We start from the raw sequence: 21,998 nt of genomic DNA on the forward strand, positions 1-21,998 counted from the left end.
TTAAACGGTCCAAATCAGAGCTTTCTTTGTTGCTTTACTATAGCTATCGATACTGTTTGGTCATCAGAATAAATTCCATTACCCATAATGCAACGGGCGACTCGAGATGGGCATTCAGCTTATTAGGAGGATGAACAGATTTCCGTAAAGTGGACGTGCTCTGAATGACGCTGAAAACGAGCCCGTGTCCACAGTTTCTCCAGCTCAGTGGGAGAAGCTGCTGCACAAATCAGGAAGTCTCAGACAAACAGCTCCGTCCATCTCCTGGACGTCTCCGGGGACAGAATCAGGACTGTCGGCCTCGCAGTCCTAATGAAGCCTCTCCACTCCGGCGCCTCCTGCTGCTTCGCTCAGAGGAACAACACGTCCATCTGCAACGTGACAAAAGCTGCTCCTTTTCTGTGATTCGTGTCTCAAAACCCGTCACAGTCGTAAGAGGATCTCGCCGATGTGCCTCTTTGTCTCGTAATCCGTTTCCTAATTGCACTTTGAGCCTCAGTCGCTGCGGACCTCGCTCCGGGTTTTACTGCAGCTCCTCGCGGCGGCGGCGGCGTGACACATGACGGACGCACAGTCGGAGCGTCGATGTTGAGGATTGAGCTGCTTGACTGAACTGCAAAGGGCTTTTGTTTTTCCTGCTGTTTGATGTTTGATGTCAGAAGTCACTGCACGAGAACCCTCAAAACCCCGAGATTAAAGAGCTCCACAGTCCCGCCCCTTTGCGGTCTTGTTGCTCCGGAAGCAAAAAATCCCCGTCTCCGTCACCGCAAAAGCTAATCAGCGATGTAGCAATTCGTGACCGTAAAATGTTTAATTTCAATCCAAAAAGAAGACATGATGTTGAAGAAAAGGCAAAGGTACAAGGCTGTGACATCATTCACTTCCTGACTACAGAAACTCAGTTTCCCAAGAGCCATTGCGCCCGCTGGTCAAGGCAACCAGGTTTTCAGCAAACACGGCCAGTTTCTTTTACTTTGCAGACAAAAGTTCTATATTATTTCCATCATTTTTTTGTTGGGTATTCAACTCACTTTTGTAACTTTTTTGTAACTTTTTGGTCATTTTTTCGTAAATTTTCTATAATTTTTTTGTCTAATTTTTATCAAATTTTTGTCATTTTTTTGTCATTTTTTTGTCACAGTTTTGTCACATTTTTGTCATTTTTTTGTCATATTTTTGTAAGATTTTTGTCACATTTTTGTCAAATTTTTTGTCATTTTTTTTGTCATTTTTTCATCACATTTTTGTCATATTTACAGCTGGAGGAGGTGTACGTGGATCGGGAAGTCTGGGCATCTCTGCTGAGACGCTGCCCCTTGAACCAGCCCCGGATAAAGGGGAAGAAAATGGATGGATGGACGGATTTATTTATTTATTTGATAGGGACATGTGTGAACAATAAACATGTACCGCACTACAACATTTATAGCCAAGGCTAATTTGCAATGTCCGTCCCTAGAAGGGCTTTTCAAATTCACACAGAAAGTACAAAAAATACATTTACAGTAACATTAATTAATTAGTTCTGACATTACACAAAGGAAGTGCATTGAGTGCAGACTAAAAATGATTGATACTTGATCTCTTTTTAAAATACGTTTTAGTTCATTTTTAAAAGCCCTCAGATCCAAGTCCTGTTTCAGCTCAGGAGGCAAAGAGTTCCAAAGTTTAGCTCCTGGACGGTAAAAGCTGACTGTCCCAACGGGTACTTTCACATTTCCATCAGCAGCTCCTGGTGTGATGGAGCCACTGATCCAAGTGGAACTATGAGCCGTCTGAGAACATCAGGGGCTTGGCTGTGCAGACATTTGTACATTAGTTTTAAGTTACAGAAAGTTTAACCTCTGCAATGCTCCACAATGGTGCGTCCTGACAGATGTTTTATCTAAAATGTTTAATGCTCTATTGTAAATCAGTCTTAAAGGCCTGACTGTTGTGGCTGTTGCCTGTGACCAGGAGGTTCTGCAGTAACTAAGATGAGAGAAAATCATCGCATAAACACACTTGCTGCATGAAATGGTAAACAGTCCCGTATGATTCTGAAACTGTACAGGTTTGATTTGGCTGTTCTTGTGATCTTTTTGACATGACTTTCAAATGTTAGATGGGAGTCCAAGATTAGGCCCAGATATTTAACTTCTTTAACCTGGATGGATGGATGGATGGATGGATGGATGATGGATGGATGGATGGATGGATGGATGGATGGATGGATGGATGGATGGATGGATGATGGATGGATGGATGGATGGATGGATGGATGGATGGATGGATGGATGGGTGGATGATGGATGGATGGATGGATGGATGATGGATGGATGGATGGATGGATGGATGGATGGGTGGATGGATGGATGGATGGATGGATGGATGGATGGATGGATGATGGATGATGGATGATGGATGGATGGATGATGGATGGATGGATGGATGATCGGTGGATGGATCGGTGGATGTGTAAGCTGTCGTTACTCATGAGGCCTCGGTCCTTTACATCATCTGTGGCCCGTGACTCGCCGTGGGGGGTGAATTTTGGCCCTCGACCCAAACGAGTGCGACACCCATGATCTACTGGGAGGAGGCCCAGACCCAGGACACGTGGAGGGACATGTCCCTGTGGCCTGGCGTGGCCTCGGGGCCCCCCCAGAACCGCAGGAGGAGGAGCTCGGGGAGTCAGACTGCTGCCTCCGCCAGCCGGGCCCGTCCCGGAGATGGATAGATTTTTATCAAACAAGCAGCTTGTGATTCAGATCATGCATTCATGGAGCTGAGTCGAGAGAAAGAGTGAGAAGTTTATTGAGGATGTTTTTCTGACGACTCCATAAAACGCCTCTTTGCTGAAATGTAATAAACGAGCCCCATAATGTTTAACTGTATATGCAGCTGGATGCTTTTGGAGAATAAAAGGGTGTTTCTATCGCCCTGACATGTGACTTTCACTCAAGACGTCCTGTAACTCACTGTGGTGCATGCTGGGAAATGCGGTTTGGGCCCAGATCGTGTTAGTCTGGAGTAATCCTGTATTCTGTGATGGGAGACAGAGGAGCAGCTGCTGTGGGTCAGAAACATGGGACACAGAGCAGGCACAGATAACCACTTTAGCCTCATGTTCTTCTGGATCACACGTGGTTCAGCGTTTACACAGTTTAGTCTCGTTTAGGTCTGTTTCAGAGCGAGGGTGAAGCTTCAGCAGGTGAAATCTCAAACATCATCATCACTTTGTTAGTTTAGCTAGTTTCCTTTATTAATCTTCCAAGGGAGAAATGTGCAGGAAACAGGTGAACAATACTTGGTTTATGATAGAACTGGGTTTTAACCTCTTACCACCCGCCTAAATCAAATGCATTCTGTCCTCTTTGGCCATTATATAGGCCTGTGTAACACCTCATTTGAAAGCTAAGACCCACAAAACTGATCTTTTTCCTCGCGTTGTTGCTGTGTTGTGTCACCTTATGTATGTTTTTTTTTTTCATTTTGTCACATTCTGTTGAGTTTTTGTCACTTTTTGGTTGAGTTTTTGTTGGATTTTTGTTGAATTTTTGTTGAATTTTTGTCATTTTTTTGTTGCGTTTCTGTCACATTTTTGTCATTTTTTTTGTTGAGTTTTTGTCACATTTTTGTTGCGTTTACATCCTTGTTTTCTTCTCATTTTTTGTGGCTGTTTTGGTGCTTTTTTCCCAAGAAGCTTTTTGATTAGGGTAAAGCCAAACTGGAGAAAATGGGATCCGTTCAGGTGGGATTTAAGGGGTTAAAGAAATGGCATTGCTTTATATTTATATAAAGTGCTCGTTAAGTATTACCAAGGTATGAAAAAGCATTAGTATCTGCTTATGGTGATGAATAAACATATTATATTTGGCCTATAACATGTTATTGGATAAAAGTATAATAAGCAGATTATTAATGTCTTTAAAGCATGTCATTCATTATTCATGGCCTATTCATTATTAATGCGTATTAATACCATATTAATGCTTAATATAATATTAATATATTATGTTTTTGATGCTGCACTGGAATCATTTAACACTGCAGCCCCAAGAGCTCTGCCTGATCTCAGATCTGAAGCTCAGCAGAAGGGCCTGGTCAGCTCTGGATGGAGAAGCCTGGGTGAAGCTGGGTTTCAGGCTCTAGATTATGATGATGTCATCGGACCCAATGGGGGGGACAGTTTTTCCTATTAACAGCATTACACTTTCACAAGTCGTAGCTAAAATGAAAACATATTAATTAAAAAATATATCATTAATATCAGTCACTGGGCCCATGATCTCTCTGTACAATATTTTTTCCTCTACATAATATTACAGGCCTTTAGAACGCTGTGATGTCACCTGCAACCCAGCAATTGAGTGAGTGGTGGTGGGAGGAGCCAATGGCGCAGACTGGTTGCCTCCAGGGCAGCTGTGGCTACAGTAGTAGCTTAAAGAGGGGGTATTATGCTTTTTTTCAGTCCCATAGCACCAGTCTATATCACACTACAATGATGACCAAACCTTCTGTTGGTCTGTAAATGCAGTAAATTAGAATAACTGCCTTGTATAAAATGTCTCTCTCAAAATGGCTGTAGTGAATGTCTTGAAATAGGCCTCTGTCTCTTTAAGAACCTCTGAGCCTTTAGACACGCCCCCTCCACACGCTGTCTGTGGCATCAGTGGGGAGGGGGTTCTGCTGAGGAGCAGTGGTTGGTTACTCGGCTGGTGACGAAAGCTCGGAGGCGTCTCCAGGAGTTGGGGGCGTTCCTAGGAGGACTCAGGCAAACCTATCCCTAAAATGGCCGCCATCAGAGTTTTTACAGATTACTCAGAAATACGTGAATGTGCCAAGGCAACACTTCAGGCATGTTTTTAATGAGGGAATGACATAATAACATGATGTAAAGCTTGCACAATACCCCCCCCCCCCCCCCCCCCTTTAACGTCTCTGAGTGTCCAGAAAAAGCACTATATAAAACCAATGCTTTATTATTATTATAAGTCTATTTTGCATGTGAAAACACTGGTGAAAGTGGAGTCATTAGGAGTTAATGAGGAAAAAGAAGAAGATGATTGTAAGTCAGAGCTTGCGCCCGTGTCCCGTGTTCGTTTCGTGCAGTGGTTTGAAGATAAACACTCTCTGCTTTGGCGACTTCCATCTGGAGCCGTGATGTCATTATTCATATGTTTCAGATAATGAACGATCCATTAGTCATTTAAACGACTCTCTGTGTCTCGAGTCTGTTCACTCAGGGACACATCCATCAGGCGGCTCTCGGGCCTGACAAACTCAGAGTGTCCGAACCTCAGGGAGAGTCCCAGCGGGAGAGGAACATCTGACCTCGAATACAACACTTCTGCTGCGGCGCAGACTGTGACGATTCACTCAAATCCATCACATCAGGCCTGTGAATGCGTGATCGCTTGTTTTTCAGTGAGTTTGATTTAGACTCTTTTATGTGAGGGTATTTAGAGTATTTTATACCATAAATATCAAAGGAATATATCACAGCACTCAGTCATGACCTACAAAGCCACAGTTTTCTTCTTCTGAAACACGGAAGAGGCTCAGGATGAACAATAATAAATAAAGCACTTACATTTTAGCCTCAAATTGCACAACATTATTAAGAAAGAACTTGTCGTATTAACCATTTGTTCCTCCTTAAATAAAATAAAGATTTAATATGTACTGTTCGGACTCGGGGCATCGGCCACAAACTCATTTAAACTCTTCTTGTTGTGTCTAGAGGAGAATCAGGACAGTCGTTTGGTGAATAGACGAGAGTAAAGCCGTGTCCGTGGCCTTTTTGTCTTAAAGAGGAGCTGAATCCACATGTTTTCACGAGTTACTTACAGTAACTGGTTCTCTGAATGTGCACAGAGCGACTCACAGGCTGATATAAGCGATATAAGGGATCAAATACACTAAAAATGCGAGAAATAGTGTCTTTTTATGGTGTATTTTTTAAATGTCTTTGGAGAACATCCCACTTGGTCATATATAATGTAAAACAGTGGTTCTCAACTGGTGGGTCGGGGACTCAAAAGTGGGTCACGAGCCTATAGGGAACTTTCTTTCAATATTTTCCATCTGAAACTACACTGAGACACACTGGAGTCTGTTCAAATGTGTGTTATTGGGTTGTTTTGATCATAATGTCAGTCTTCAAAGCAAATCTACGGTTTGTTCAATAAAAAACGTGGGGTAAATGCAATATTTTATACGATATATGACAAAGTACAGTTTTATTTGTGGTCATACTTTGTCATTAAGGTAATGGCGGGTTTCGGAGCCGGACCACTTTAGAACCACTGATGTAAAACAATGGCAGAAAATGGTTCTTAGCTTTAGGCCTAACCCTACAATAGTGAGGTTCGGCCCTTGGTGTTTTGGCTGTGATGAAAATTGGCCCTTCATGATGCAAACTTGCCGACCCCTGGGTTAGAGGTTCTCACACAGGGGGCGGGGCCTGAATTGGTGTCATTATGTTCCCCTCCTGCCCTGCTCTGCTGCACAGTGGAACTGTTTTGGACCATAAATGGATTCACTCTCTGTCGAGTGTGGGGCTCCGGCTCTGGTGTGTTTACAAAGTGCTTCGTTCCGTTCCTAATTAGTGGTAAATAAATTCATAACAGACGTTCCGACAAGTGTGAGCTGCATTTATACATTCATAAAACCACTGTGAAAGAAAGTATTGTCAGTGTTCTTATTCCAGAAAGTATCAGAATACTCCACAAATGCAGTACTGAGTACCCTGTAGCTGTCGGAGTGGTTGTACCTTGATGGTGGTGGCTCCCAGCTCCAGTCCCACCAGCACCGTGCGGTCCACCAGCTCGGCCACCCGCGGGTCGCCCACCTTCAGCGAGTCCTGCACCAGCTCGGTGACGTCCAGCTGCCAGTCGGGGCCCAGCATGGTGATGACCTGGTCCGTGCCCTCGGTGGACGTGGTGTGGAACTGGGTCAGCACTTTGACCAGAGCGCGCTGGAACTGCAGCGTGCAGCCGCGACTGAGGCGCCGCTCGTCCTCGTCCTCGTCCACGTCGCTGTCCCGGGCGCTCCTGAGGGGGGGGAGAGGAGGGCGTCACACAGATGTGGCACATCAGGGCCATTTACAAAGAACATGAGGAACCATGACCACAGGGGCGGGCCGGCCATATGTCCATTCTGAAGAGCACAGAAGGGCCACCAGTCCCGCCTCAACCCAGCTTTACCCAAATCTAAAATCTACAAAGAAAAGCATCCAAATAGCGAGAAAAAGAGGATGAAAAGTCAACAAAAACATGAGAAAAACACGGACAAAAAAACAACAAAAAATGATAGAAAAAATAATTTTAAAAAACAACAAAAATATGACAAAAATGTGGCGACGTGACGAAAAGTTTCCATCACTTTTGTAGGTCTTAGCTTTCAAATGAGGCGTTACATTGTTGCTCAGTATAAAAAAACATGAATCTAAAAGGAATTCCGTGGAGTCTGGTGTGCCACAAGGTTCAATTTTGGGACCATCATTATTTATTATTTATATTAATGATTTTGCTTCTGTTTCTACGACCACCTTTCCCGCTCTTTTTGCTGATGATACTGATCAAAAAAACAATAATAAAAAGCCGAACTGGGGAAAATGCACTCGTTATTGTTAAGGCGGGTGGTAAGAGGTTCCCACCTGAACGGATCCCATTTTCTCCAGTTTGGCTTTACCCTAATCAAAAAGATTCTTGGGAAAAAAGCACCAGAAATGTGACAAAAATTCAAGAAAAATGTGACAAAAATTATACAAAAAAATTACAAAAATTCAACAAAAATGTGACAAAAATTCTACAAAAAGTGACAAAAAGCTCAACCAAAAAGTGACAAAAATTCAACAAAAATGTGACAAAAATTCAACAAAAAAATTACAAAAATTCAACAAAAATGTGACAAAAATTCAACAAAAGAATTACAAAAATTCAACAAAAATGTGACAAAAAGCTCAACCAAAAAGTGACAAAAATTCAACAAAAATGTGACAAAAATTCAACAAAAAAATTACAAAAATTCAACAAAAATGTGACAAAAATTCAACAAAAAAATTACAAAATTTCAACAAAAATGTGACAAAAATTCTACAAAAAGTGACAAAAAGCTCAACCAAAAAGTGACAAAAATTCAACAAAAATGTGACAAAAATTCAACAAAAAAATTACAAAAATTCAACAAAAAATGACAAAAATTCAACAAAAAGTGACAAAAATTCAACAAAAAAATTCAACAAAAAGTGACAAAAATTCAACAAAAAGTGAAAAAAATTCAACAAAAAAGTAACAAAAATTCAACAAAAAAGTGACTAAAATTCAACAAAAAAAATCAACAAAACAGTGACAAAAATGAAGAAAAAAAAGAAAAAAAAACATACAAAAAGTGACACAACACAGCAACAGCGCAAGGACAAAGGTCAGTTCTGTGGGTCTTAGCTTTCAATGAGGTGTTACACAGGCCTATATAAAGAGGACAGAAGGCATTTGGTTTAGGCGCGTGGTAAGACTATGTATTTGTGGAAGTGTCACATTTACGCTAATCTGGGCAAGGCTGGTCAGAGTCCAGGGCAGTTTTTCAGTCCCAGTCCGATAACCGTGAAGGTGAACTGCACTGGAGAAGACTTCCCATACAAACAGTTATTACCTCATCCCTCCATGATGCAGAAACGACTTCACACTTATTTTCTTGCTTCAGGAAAAGACGATGAGAATGAATCCCAAAGCGGATCATGATGCTCCAACAAACTGTTTTTGTGGACATGATCTTTCTGACATTAATATAGTTGTTGTGGCGAACAGGGCGCATAATAATCCCTCCTCACGTCCGGGAGGGGTTTCAACACAGAAAAAGTCAATACAGCCTTGGAGGAACCGGCGTTTAAGAAAAAAAGTCAAAGCAAGAACCAGAAAATATGCAGCTGTGTTTGTGTTGAGCGTTAGTGCAAGAAGATCGATAATGAATGCTTTTAACCCCTTAACTCCCAAAAGCTTCTGGAAAAAAGCTGTGAAAATAGCAACAAAACTGAGACGAAAACAATGATGGAAATGTGACAAAAAAGTGAGAAAACATTGACGAAACAGCGACGGAAAATTGATGAAAAAGCGGCAAAAAATGTCACAAAAATGTCACAAGAAATTGACAAAAAATGACAAAAATGTGACAAAAGTGCGATAAAAATTCGACAAAAAAATGGCAAAAATGTGATTAAAAAATTACCAAAATTTGATAAAAAATTGACTAAAAAATGAAAAAAGTGACCAAAAAATGACAAAAATGTGATCAAAAATGGACGAAAAAATGACGAAAAAATGATAAAAAAAAATGACGAAAAAATGATTAAAAAATGACAAAAATGTGATAAAAAATTTGATAAAAAATGACGAAAAAATGATTTAAAAAAATGACAAAAATGTGACAAAAAAGTGATAAAAAATTGACCAAAAAATGACAAAAAATTACGAAAAAATTAGAAAAAATTGACAGAATGTGACAAAAAAAATTACAAAAATGTGATAAAAATTTTACAGAAAAATGTCAAAAATGTGACCAAAAAATGACAAAAAATTGATAAAAAATGTACGAAAATATTACAAAAAAATTACAAAAATGAGTTGAATACCCAACAAAAAAATGATAGAAAAAAAATCTGATGACGTGAGGAAAAAGATCCTCTCGGTTCAGGCAGGAGTTAAGAGGTTAATTCGAATTTGACTTGCGTAGGGTCAGGCATATTTTAGTCTATTGCAATTCTCTTTTGGTCCTGCTGTTTCCCTGTTGTCACTGTTTTTCTTCTTCCTTTTTTTCCCTGTATAGTGTGGTTAAAAGTTGGGGTAGCGATAGCCCCCACTCAACAAACTATTTTGTGAGGACCCGTTTGCGTTTTTAACCAACAGAGTGAGGACATTTTTGTAAAGTGAGGACATTTGGGAGGTCCTCACTTATTTGAAGGACTGTTTGAGGGTCAAGATGTGGTTTTAGGGTTAGAATTGGGTTAAGATTAAGATTAGGGTCTGGGTAATAGATAGAAGATAGAAGTACAAGATGTGTGTGTGTGTGTGTGTGTGTGTGTTCTTGTATTTACGACATTGTGAGGACCAGTTTGAGGTTTTAAAATAGAACCGTCGTACGAGGAAAGGCAGAGCGTCTCATCAACAAAATACAACATCAGCATCATAAACAACAGAGGCAAGTAAACACCGTTAGCATGTTCTGAGCTAAACACCTCCTGAAACTACAACCGAAGCTACGACTTTACAATCCCACGTCTTCAATGTGACGTCTAATTATCTCACAAGACGAAAAATGGCGCGATGTTGTGCCGGGTAAAACCGAACATTCCTCCTAACATCACGAACGGATTTTTTTTGGGGAAGTTCCTTATCTCCGCGGAAAAGCCAAATTGACAAATGGATTCATTAAAGTTTGCGGCTTCACAAAATTGGACACCGTGTTTCGCGGAGACGTTCCAGCGGACGAGATCAGAGCGGGGGGTCTGTCAGCCAAGAGGGCGGGGGGTCTGTCAGCCAAGAGGGATGTAATAATAAGCTGCACAAACAGGGCTCTGGATCTCTCATTTCGCCGGGGCCTCGGGCGGTGGCCTTAAAAATGCATCGATCCACAGCGTCCCGGCGTCAGAGGGATGAGTTAGCCACTCCTCTGCTCGCTCTGGACTCTTCCAATGCAAAGCAGATCATGATGCTCCAACAAACTGTTTTTGTGGACATGATCTTTCGGACCTTGATGCAGTTGTTGTGGCGAACAGGGCGCATAATAAACCCCTCCCTCCTCACGTCCGGGAGGGGTTTCAGCACAGAAAAAGCCAATACAGCCTTGGAGGAACCGGCGTTTAAGAAAAAAAATCAAAGCAAGAACCAGGAAATATGGAGCTGTGTTTGTGTTGAGCGTTAGTGCAAGAAGATCGATAATGAATGATTTTAACCCCTTAACTCCCACCTGAACCGAGCACATTTTCTCCAGTTTGGCTTTACCCCAATCCAAAAGCTTGTGGGAAAAAGCTGTGAAAATAGCGACAAAACTGAGATGAAAACAATGATGGAAATGTGAGAAAAAAGTGAGAAAACATTGATGAAAAAGCGAAGGAAAATTGATGAAAAAGTGGCAAAAGTGTCACAAAAATGTCAAAAGAAATTGACAAAAAATGACAAAAACATTACGAAAAAAATGACAAAAATGTGACAAAAATGTGATAAAAATTTGACAAGAAAAGTGACGAAAAATTGATGAAAAAGTGGCAAAAATGTCACAAGAAATTGACAAAAAATTCACGAAAAAATGACAAAAAAATGACAAAAATGTGACAAAATGTGATTATTTTTTTTTTACAAAAATATGACAAAAATGTGATAAAAATTCAACCAAAAATCGACAAAAATGTGATAAAAAATGACAAAAATTTTATGAAAAATTGACGAAAAAATGACAAAAATGTGACAAAAAAATGACAAAAAATGACAAAAAATAAATAAAAATTTGACAAAAAAAGTGACGAAAAATTGATGAAAAAGTGGCAAAAATGTCACAAGAATTTGACAAGAAATTGACAAAAAATTGACGAAAAAATGACAAAATATGACAAAAATGTGATAAAAATTCAACAAAAATGTGATAAAAAAATGACCAAAATTTGATGAAAAATTAACCAAAAAAAAGTAAAAAGAAAAAAGTGACAAAAAATGACTAAAATTTGACAAAAAATTACAGTCAGCCAAGAGGGATGTAATAGTAATCTGCACAAACAGAGCTCTGGATCTCTCATTTTGCCGGGGCCTCGGGCGGTGGCCTTAAAAATGCATCGATCCACAGCGTCCCGGCGTCAGAGGGATGAGTTAGCCGCTCCTCTGCTCGCTCTGGTCCCGCACGTCTCCCCTCACTCAAACAGAGCCCCCGCCTTGACCTCCCCTCGTCCCGATAACAATGTTTGGAGACTAACTGGCTGTAATGAGCTGTCATTAGAGGCGCTGACATTAAGGCGAGTGTGGGACAGTGGAGGTTAGTGCGCCCCCCGCCCCCGGCCCGTCTTTATTAGATCATTCTCTGACAGGACGGTGGCTCATGTGGAGGTAGCTGCGTGATGTGGGGGAGACACCGGGGGGGGGAGAGGAGAGGCTCTTTAGCTGATCTCAGACGGTGAATACAGGAGGTCAGACTGAGTCCAAATCCACAATAACAAACAATGACTTGAAGGGCAAAACTATTCCCCTCATTCCGGACGTTCCTGTGGGCCCGTCCCTTCACTCAGTCCAGAGAAAATACAACTAAAATACTTAATACACAGACTCAAAGCCGTTTTCATGCTGCTCATAGTGCAATGAACACTGGACACTTTACACAAATCAATCGACTAAACATCAAATCTTAGTCAGTGCTTTATTTATCATTGTGCAATAATAAGACCAAATGGTGTTGGGTTCGTCCTGAGCAGCATGTTTTTGGAGGAGTCCTGTCTCCAGTCTCCTCTGAAACGGTACAGCGCCTCCTGGGTTTGTCCCGGTTTCCCTCCGCTCCTCAACAGTCTTTCACCATCTTCTGAGGAGCGCAGCTATAATCTGTCTCATTCTCCAGTGAACAAACATTAGTCAGCACGACAGAAGGGATAGAGGCTTGTGTGGCTTACATGTGAGTCTTGAACGATTTCGATTTTATTGCGATTTTCCGCTAATAACTTTTTGTTGCAATACAATTAAATATTTGCAACTGATTTAATAAAGTACTACTCACTCTTAAATCCTTTATAATCACATGGAAGATAATTCCAAATAGTCCACATAGTCATTTAGCCACATCATTTCCAATAAGCTTATATTGAATTATTTTTTTTGTAAATAGCCTAATTAATTTGTGACGGATTGACAGTTTGTTATTCTTTTTGTTGTTATTTTTATTATGATTGTTAAGTTCTTTTTAGGGGTGCCAGTCAGGTTTCCCTCCTGACGTATAGGATAAAACGGTTTGTTATAATCGGTGAGTTTTCCTTACAATGCTGCAATGCTACAATCCTCACAAGGGCATGTGCTACATGGCATAAACCCTTTTGTATATATGACATATGATGAACACCACCAACACAGACAGAACATGTGGGTTATGCAAATGTGTATTATACATAAATACTGATATCCAAATATATCACAAGAGTTCAGAAATAAATCCCCACTCAAAAGGGAAACAGTCCAAAGGAGCCAGAAAGTTCCCCCCAATTTTCTCCGCTCCACAGCGTATCTAAATAAACAAAAACTGTGGTTGGCTTAATTTGTCCCTTCCAACATTTCCTTTTCAAAAATACACATACAAAATCATTAACTTGTACGTACTGCGCGAGCACTAAGTGACGTCACACTGACGTAATGCGGAAGTGCGGTCTAGCCAGCACCAGAGTGATCTACAGTAAACATAATTATTTTAGCATACTTTTATCAAGGCTCGAAACCACAGCAAAAACGCAGAATAATACATCAATCAAGGCACAAAGAAAGAAAACTCACGGACAATCTATAGTCCAAGCGGACCTGTACGTACGGTGCGCGGAATGACGTCACCGACGTACGTAGCAACCAGGAAGCGGTAGGTCCGGTTCTGCGGGGGAATTATTTTGTTAAAAACAAGATGTTTGCGATACTGACACGCGCTATGGAAGGAGGGAATGTTACCAGCAAAGACTTGTTTGTGGAAGAATTGACCACGCTCGTTGGGAGTGTGCTTAAGTTTTTCTTTGCTACCCCTCAGGATCCGAGGCTGCTACTTCCCTGTCCCGCAAAGGTATGCCATTTTACTAGCGCAAACCCAGGAGGCTTAACCGGCGGCGGGGACAGGGGGAGCGAATAGGAGAAGGGGTAGAAATGGGCGTTGTGTGTGAGGTCAGAGACGGAGGCTGGACAGGGGAGTAACCCGGGTGTGGTGAAGGCGAGGGTATAGGTGACTGACCATGCACAGACGGGTGCCTGGTTGTCACAAATTTCTTGCTATTTGCTCTTGTGTTTTAGTCAGTGGTTGTGAGATAAGTTCTTCTCTTTATCCAAAACATTCCCAAACATAAGCCTTGAAAAGTGAGCTGCAAAGGACTCTGAACATCAGCTCAGGCTCAGCTTTATCTGTGTGGAGGCAGGGACGTGTGAATCCGGAGGAAAGTTTCTGTGATCAGTGCATGAGACCGTGTAGCGCTGCAGCTAACGCGATGCTAACGGAGGAAACAGCTATAGTCCTTAGCCCTGCAGCTAACACAATGCTAACGGAGGAAACAGCTATGGTCCTTAGCCCTGCAGCTAACACAATGCTAACGGAGGAAACAGCATTAGTCCTTAGCCCTGCAGCTAACACAATGCTAACGGAGGAAACAGCATTAGTCCTTAGCCCTGCAGCTAACACAATGCTAACGGAGGAAACAGCATTAGTCCTTAGCCCTGCAGCTAACACAATGCTAACGGAGGAAACAGCATTAGTCCTTCGCGGTGGCAGCTTTATACACACTGATATTTTCCCAGTACATCCATGATCTACCGCGCACCTTAAGTAGACGGAGAAGTAAACTAGAGCACGCGGGTGGAGCGGGTGGAGTGCGGACGACGTCGGTGGCGTCTCTCGCCGCTACATTCAATTCTGTGGCCGCGGCATCAGCTGCATGGGCCGAAATCGCGTGTCTCTGCGATTTCGAAATCGCGTTGTATAATATCGCGATAGAATCGCAAATGCGATTAATCGTTCAGCCCTATTGCCCGGATACCTCCTCGTTTGTCCCTTGTCGTTTCCTGTAGCACTTCTTTTGGCGCCTCCACTGAGCTGCAGGTGTGGGGGCTCTTGGTGCCTTTTCAGTCTCTCAGAAGAAGGAATTTGTAGGTCTCATATGTCTTTAGCTCATAAGCTATTGGTTCACTTTTAACCTTTTACCCCCCACCTAAACCAAGTGCATTTTCTCCAGTTCGGCTTTACCCAAATCTAAAAGGTTACAGCCTTTTGGCCAGTGTATCGCCTCAATTTAAAGACCTACAAAACTGATCCTTTTGTTGTCCATTTCATTTTTTCATTTATTTATTCATTTGCGCAGAAGCGTATTCAAAACATTTTTACAGAAGAAAGAAAACAAGACAAGACTATTAAAGGAAGTATAATAATAATAAACCCGACCCTTATCTCTCAAGTAACATCACATAGACTTTCAGCTACACTCATGCAAGAGTCTGTGCTTATGTATTAATATAAACCGGGGTTCAGAGGTTAAAAAAAGCTGTTTCCTTCATGGCCAGTTCGAACTCTCTCCAGTAAAAAATCCACTGAACCTCCACAGAAACACGGCCAAGAAGTACAAAAGCATCCACTAAAACAATATCAAGCACAAAAACCCTGCTGTACCAAGACAGAGGGAAGTCGCTGCTTGTTTACACGTCGCCATGATGATTATTTCTCCAGCATTATATCGGTCCGTGTAACACCTCATTTGAAAGCTAAGACCCACAAGACTGATCTTTTTCCTCGCGTTGTTGCTGTGTTGGGTCACCTTTTTTCTTTTTTTGGTAACATTTTTGTTGAATTTTTGTCACATTTTTGTTGAATTTTTGTCACATTTTTGTTGAATTTTTGTCACTTTTTTGTTGAATTTTTATCACTTTTTTGTTGAATTTTTGTCACATTTTTGTTGAATTTTTGTCAATTTTTTGTTTAATTTTTGTAATTTTTTTGTTGAATTTTTGTCACATTTTTGTTGAATATTTGTCACATTTTTGTTTAATTTTTGTCAATTTTTTGTTGAATTTTTGTCACATTTTTGTTGAATTTTTGTTATTTTTTGTTGAATTTTTGTCACACTTTAGTTGAATTTTTGTCAATTTTTTGTTTAATTTTTGTCATTTTTTGATTAATTTTTGTCACATTTTTGTTGAATTTTTGTCACATTTTTGTTGAATTTTTGTCAATTTTTTGTTTAATTTTTATCACATTTTTGTTGAATTTTTGTCATTTTTTGTTGAGTTTTTGTTACATTTTTGTTGAATTTTTGTCACATTTTTGTTGAATTATTGTCACATTTTTGTTGAATTATTGTCACATTTTTGTTGAATTATTGTCACATTTTTGTTGAATTCTTGTCACATTTTTTTTGCGTTTACATCCTTGTTTTCTTCTCATTTATTGTGGCTGTTTTTTCCCCGCTCCTCTGTTATTGTTGCCGGTGATGATTTAGCGAGGCTTTTGTAAACACGCGCTCGTTCATTACGGCTCGTTTCACAGTGACATCCACAAGGTCACACTCCGGGCTCTTATTATCGGAGCCGTCGCCCGCTCAGACGCCTCGCTCTGTCTCGCTCTGTCTCGCCCTGACTTCATCGCTCTGTCCTCATGCACACGCTCTCACATAACTCACTTCAGTTTGTTTGTTATCGGATTCCCATTAGTCTTTACCTGGGGCTGCAGCGGAAGCAACATTAAACATTACTGCATTTAACCCCTTAACTCCCACCTGAACCGAGCACTTTTTCTCCAGTTTGGCTTTACCCCAGTCCAAAAGCTTCTGGAAAAAAGCTGTGAAAATAGCAACAAAACTGAGACGAAAACAATGATGGAAATGTGAGAAAAAAGTGAGAAAACATTGATAAAAAAGTGACGGAAAATTGATGAAAAAGTGGCAAAAATTGACAAAAAATTGACAAAAAAATTGACAAAAAATTGACAAAAAATTGACAAAAATGTGACAAAAAATAACAAAAAATGTGAAAAAAATGACAAAAAAATGACAGAAATGTGACAAAAAATGTGACAAAAAATGACAAAAAAGTGATAAAAATTTGACAAAAAATGACAAAAAATGACAAAAAAATGACAAAAAATAACAAAAAAAAAATGACAAAAAATGACAAAAAAATGACAGAAATGTGACAAAAAATGACAAAAAAATAACAAAAAATTACAAAAATGTGACAAAATGTGAAAAAAAAAAAAATGATAAAAAATTTACAAAAAATTTACAAAAAAATGACAAAAATGTGATAAAAAAATGGACGAAAAAAATGACAAAAATTTGACAAAAAAGTTACAAAAATGAGTTGAACACCCAACAAAAAAATGATGGAAAAAAAAATCTGATGACGTGAGGAAAAAGATCCTCTCGGTTCAGGCGGGAGTTAAATAAATACATCACGGAACTCAGTGGAACTCAGTCCACTTCCTGAAGAAAACGATGATGAGGCTGCGTCTGGTTTCTCCCCCAAAACACCATGAATATCTCATTATAATGGGACAAACTCGGACTCCATTGATTTCCACAGTGCTCTCCACAATCAACTCGCATCTCAGTGTCAACTTCAGCTGAAGAGCCCAGACCACAGAGTAATGATGACAACAGAGCGCTGTAGCTGAGACACTGATGAGGACGACATCTTTCCATTATTTAAACCAATCACAATCATATGTGGGACAAACCTTTTAAAAGTTACCTCTGTGATGCTGTAATCAGTGTTAACGACTCCTGGCCAGTGTTTGTTCGAAGCACACGGGACTTTAATGTGTTATAAACAGTGACGTCATTCTGCGCTCTTCATATCAGTTCAACTGCGGTCAGTTTTCCTGCAGCATTTAACACACTGAGGGCCAGATCTTGTGGTTCATGGCGCAGGCTGTAGAGCAGACGACTGCGCAGACGGGTGGCGCTCCTTGCAATCTTCAGTGTCATACCTGGCGCAAAAAGTGGGCCGGACAGGAGGGAGGGACAGACTCGCATTGTGATGTTGTGGTGCCGCCCCCTCCCCAAGCTTTCCCCAGACCTGAGGAAGGCGGTGGGTTGTACTCGCGTAACATGCTGATGCAGCACAATGTTTAATAAAGATTAAAGAAATAAAACTGTCCCTCACATCGCGTCTTCAAAGCACGTCCAGCTGCTCCGTGTGCAGGTCAGTCCCACGCCTCAAAATAACTCCTCCCATCAGCGCGAGCGTCTCGTCTTCTCTCGGGTCAGTCTCATGATCGATCACAAACACAAACGCTCCGTCTAAACTCGCCTTTTACACAAGAAAATAACAAATAATCCGGTCTGCGGTGAAAACGAAACAGAAACCTGCAGTGACATTGATGTCAAAGCTCCGCTAACAGCAACGAAACACTTCCTGTTGTCCCGACAAAATAAAAGGCGTCAATGTTCCAGCCGCTGGGAGAGGGTTTGAAATGTTAATTCATAAATGAACCTAATATTTTTGGCGAAAATGGACACAAATCTCGTTTTTCTTTGTTTTCCTGGTCGTCCGTTTTGCTCAAATAGAAATAAAGGTCACACAAGAGCAAACGTCTGGAGCAGAAACACAGTAGAGATGAATCCTCAGACCGTCAGAGAGCGGCTCACAGCTGTAAATCAGTTCTCATTAGAGCCTTGGTCCCGGGACATGGACACAGAACAGGCTTCAGTGAACAGAACCCTCTCAGGCTGCAGCCGCTCTGTCCTGGACCTAACCGGGACGGCCCGTCACGCACTTAACACTGGGCCTAAGTGAGGCCGCGGGGCAGGGCGAGCGCCTCTGCTCTGGAACAACTGTGTTTTTAAAAGGTCAGCGTTTGATGCACTTGACCGGAAAATGGAGCGAAAGCACAAGCGGCTGAAAAACAAACGTGGGTTAGATAAGAAAGCATAACGGGAGCAGGGACTGACTTAGTGAGACGCAGTTCTGGAAAGAAAAGTCCAAATGTTTTCCCTGATTGTTATTAGGACGAACGGCTGGTACCGGTCAATGATGCCGGCATCGACTCAAACGTTTAGGTACTTTTGATAGGTTTTTTGTTTTGTTTATTAAGATCCCCATTAGCCATTGCCCTTGACAATGGCTAGTCTTCCTGGGGTCCAGATTATAAAATCACATTTTCATACAATGACCACAGATCACAACAGCATAAAAATATAACTTTTAGCATGTTTAAACTCCGTATAGTATAGTCTATATAATCTAGTATAGATTTGCAAACATTCCATCAAACAGAGGAATGATGGGAAATTGTGATCATAAAAGCAAAGAGGACACGACAGAAAACTTTTGAGCAAAGAAATGTGTTTTAAAGAGCAGAACGTTTGCATTTCTGACAAACTTTGGGTAATGAGTTTATCATAATGCCTGTTTGAATCCTATTTGATGCTTTTTGATCTACAAAGTGGATCACTTCCCCTTAACTGTTGAGCCTGTGCTCTGTTTTCTTCATCCGCCCACGAATGTCGGGTAAAATTACCACCAAACGTGGGTCTGTTTAGTCCAAAAAGACGCAGCCAGAACATAAAAGAAACATCAGCAGGAAGAGGAGAGGAAACTCTGCACACACAGACGGCTTCATCTGCGTTGATTTGTCTCTGTTTCCTGGCGCCCGTGCCCCCCCGGTGACGGTGACCCCTGCCGCCCGTGCCCCCCCCTCGGTGACGGTGACCTCTGCCGCCTGTGCAGTTCCAGCCTCCTGAGCTGTGCAGAGAGCTGGGCCTTTGTGACATTATTCTCAGACTTAATGTGACACGATGCCTCTGAGCCGCCGTCTCGCTCCGAATAGAATGAACTGTTTAACCTGTCAGAGCCACAGCCGGCGGAGAATCCACTGCTCATCGACACCACGTCCCAAAAGAGCCACACATACATTAACCTCTTAACTCCCGCCTGAACCCAGAGGATCTTTTTCCTCACGTCATCAGATTTTGGTTGGGTATTCAACTCATTTTTGTAACTTTTTTGTCAGATTTTTGGCCATTTTTTATCACATTTTAGTCTTTTTTTTGGTCATTTTTTGGTCACATTTTTTTTCACTTTTTCGTAAATTTTTTATCACATTTTTCTAATGTTTTTGTTACATTTTTATCACATTTTTCTCACATTTTTTGTCATTTTTTGGACATTTTTTTGTCAATTTTTGTCAAATTTTTCATCGATTTTTTGTAATTTTTTTGTTACATTTTGGTCATTTTTTTGTAATTTTTTTGTCAATTTTTTGTAATTTTTTTGTCACATTTTTTTTCTCAGATTTTTCTCACATTTTTGGCATTTTTTTTTGTCACATTTTTTTCACTTTTTCGTTAATTTTTTATCAAATCTTTGTAATTTTTTTATTACATTTTGGTCATTTTTTTTTTCATTTTTTGTTATTTTCTGTCAATTTTTTGTCACATTTTTTCACTTTTTCGTAATTTTTTAATCAAATTTATGTTTTTTTTTGTTGCTACATTTTGGTCATTTTTGGTCACATTTTTGTATTTTTTTTGTCACTTTTTCATAAATTTTTCGTCACTTTTTCATCAATGTTTTCTCACTTTTTTGCCCCATTTCCATCATTGTTTTCGTCTCAGTTTTGTTGCTATTTTCACAGCTTTTTTCCAGAAGCTTTTGGACTGGGGTAAAGCCAAACTGGAGAAAATGTGCTCGGTTCAGGTGGGAGTCAGCTCTATGTGGATTATTGTGTTTACACTAAACTATTCTCCAGTTTGTTGCTTCTTCTCTCCTCAGCTGAGAGCTGCGCCTCGTAGCTGCGCTGGCCGCACGTCAAATGGTATTGGTTTCTGGTATCGGGACCTCATGAATGAGTACGAGTATGAGCACAAGCATGTGATATCGGCCCGATGCTGGTATCGGTATCGGTGCATCCCTAGTTAAAATCTCAACAGTTTCGATCCATGTGAAGCCGCTCTGCTTTGTTAAACGCGCTCCAGAGAGAGAGAGACCACGCCCCCTCAGGCAAGTTTCAGATCGTCATTTATTTCACTTCTGTTCATCACAGAGCTTCCAAAACCACACATACGGCGTCTTAGAGTCTCTCGACCGGAAACATTACAGTGTGTGGGGTTGGTTGTCATCGTTATTCATGTGTTGATTATTACAGTGATGTAATGTGGCTCAGCGATTGCGACGCTAATGTAGCAAAGTGGCGTCAGTTTGTTTTTAGATCGTGGCTGTCGGGTTTGACTCCTGCTCCTCAGCCAGAAAACGGTCGATAGCATTAGCATGTTATTACACAGGTTGTTTTACATACGTGTTTATTCAGCCGGAGCCTGTGATGTCTCTGCTCCGGGAGACATCTGCGGCTTTGTGATCGGTCGCGCTGAAGCTGACGCCGCCGGTGGAGCTCAGCGACAGCCCCTCCGGTGGACAAAAGAGAACGAGCGGGATCGGATCCACTTGCAAATGAGGCTTTAATCAGCCCGGGCCAAAGCGCAGAGCGGCTCCTGCGACGGCGCGATGGAGCTGACGGTTCTGCCGCCGGGAGCCGCGAGGAGCGAGGAGGCTCCGGAACGCCGCGCTCTGTCAAACCCCCCGTCCTAAATGAGCACTTTGTATTCCGGCGCGGTGCAGACGGGCTCGCTGTCGGGTGATGTACTCGCAGCAGCAGCAGACGCCGCCGCCCACCAGAGAGCCGTGTCGCCATTAAACACTTCCTGCAGCGGTTTGTTAGCGCTCGCCGCAGATGCTCAAGATTCCAGGCACACACACACACACACACACACACACACACACACACCTGCTTGTTGGGTATTAAACTCATTTTTGTAACTTTTTTTTCATTTTTTTGGTCACATTTTTGTCCTTTTTTTGTTTTTGTTTTTTTTCATTTTTTGTCAATTTTTTGTAATTTCTTTGTCAAATTTTTATCACGTTTTTGTCTTTTTTTTTGTAATTTTTTATCAATTTTTTGTACTTTTTTTTATCAAATTTTTGTCATTTTTTTGTCACATTTTGTCACATTTTTGTCAATTTTTTGTAATTTTTTTCGTCACATTTTATAAATTTTTTGTCATATTTTTGTCAATTTTTGGTGACATTTTTGCCACTTTTTCATCAATTTTCCGTCACTTTTTTGTCCATGTTTTCTCGCTTTTTTGTCACATTTCCATCATTGTTTTCGTCGCTATTTTCACACCTTTTTTCCAGAAGCTTTTGGACTGGGGTAAAGCCAAACTGGAGAAAATGTGCTCGGTTCAGGTGGGAGTTAAGGGGTTAAACCTCTTACCCCTCGCTTTAACCAAGCTTTACTCAAATCTAAAAGCTTAAAAG

At 41.0% G+C, this 21,998-nt stretch overlaps 1 protein-coding gene across 1 annotated transcript in view; it reads right to left on the reverse strand.

Moving 5' to 3' along the window:
- The window catches only part of tmem132e (transmembrane protein 132E), a 191,436-nt gene that overhangs the window by 25,445 nt on the left and 143,993 nt on the right, over positions 1-21,998 (reverse strand). Inside the window, exon 7 of the mRNA XM_079565569.1 lies at positions 6,758-7,037. Within this exon, the coding sequence (XP_079421695.1) occupies positions 6,758-7,037 (280 nt within the window). The remainder of the gene's footprint in view (positions 1-6,757; positions 7,038-21,998) is intronic.

Source organism: Gobius niger, assembly GCF_951799975.1.
Source record: "Gobius niger genome assembly, chromosome: 11".
NCBI lineage: Eukaryota > Metazoa > Chordata > Actinopteri > Gobiiformes > Gobiidae > Gobius > Gobius niger.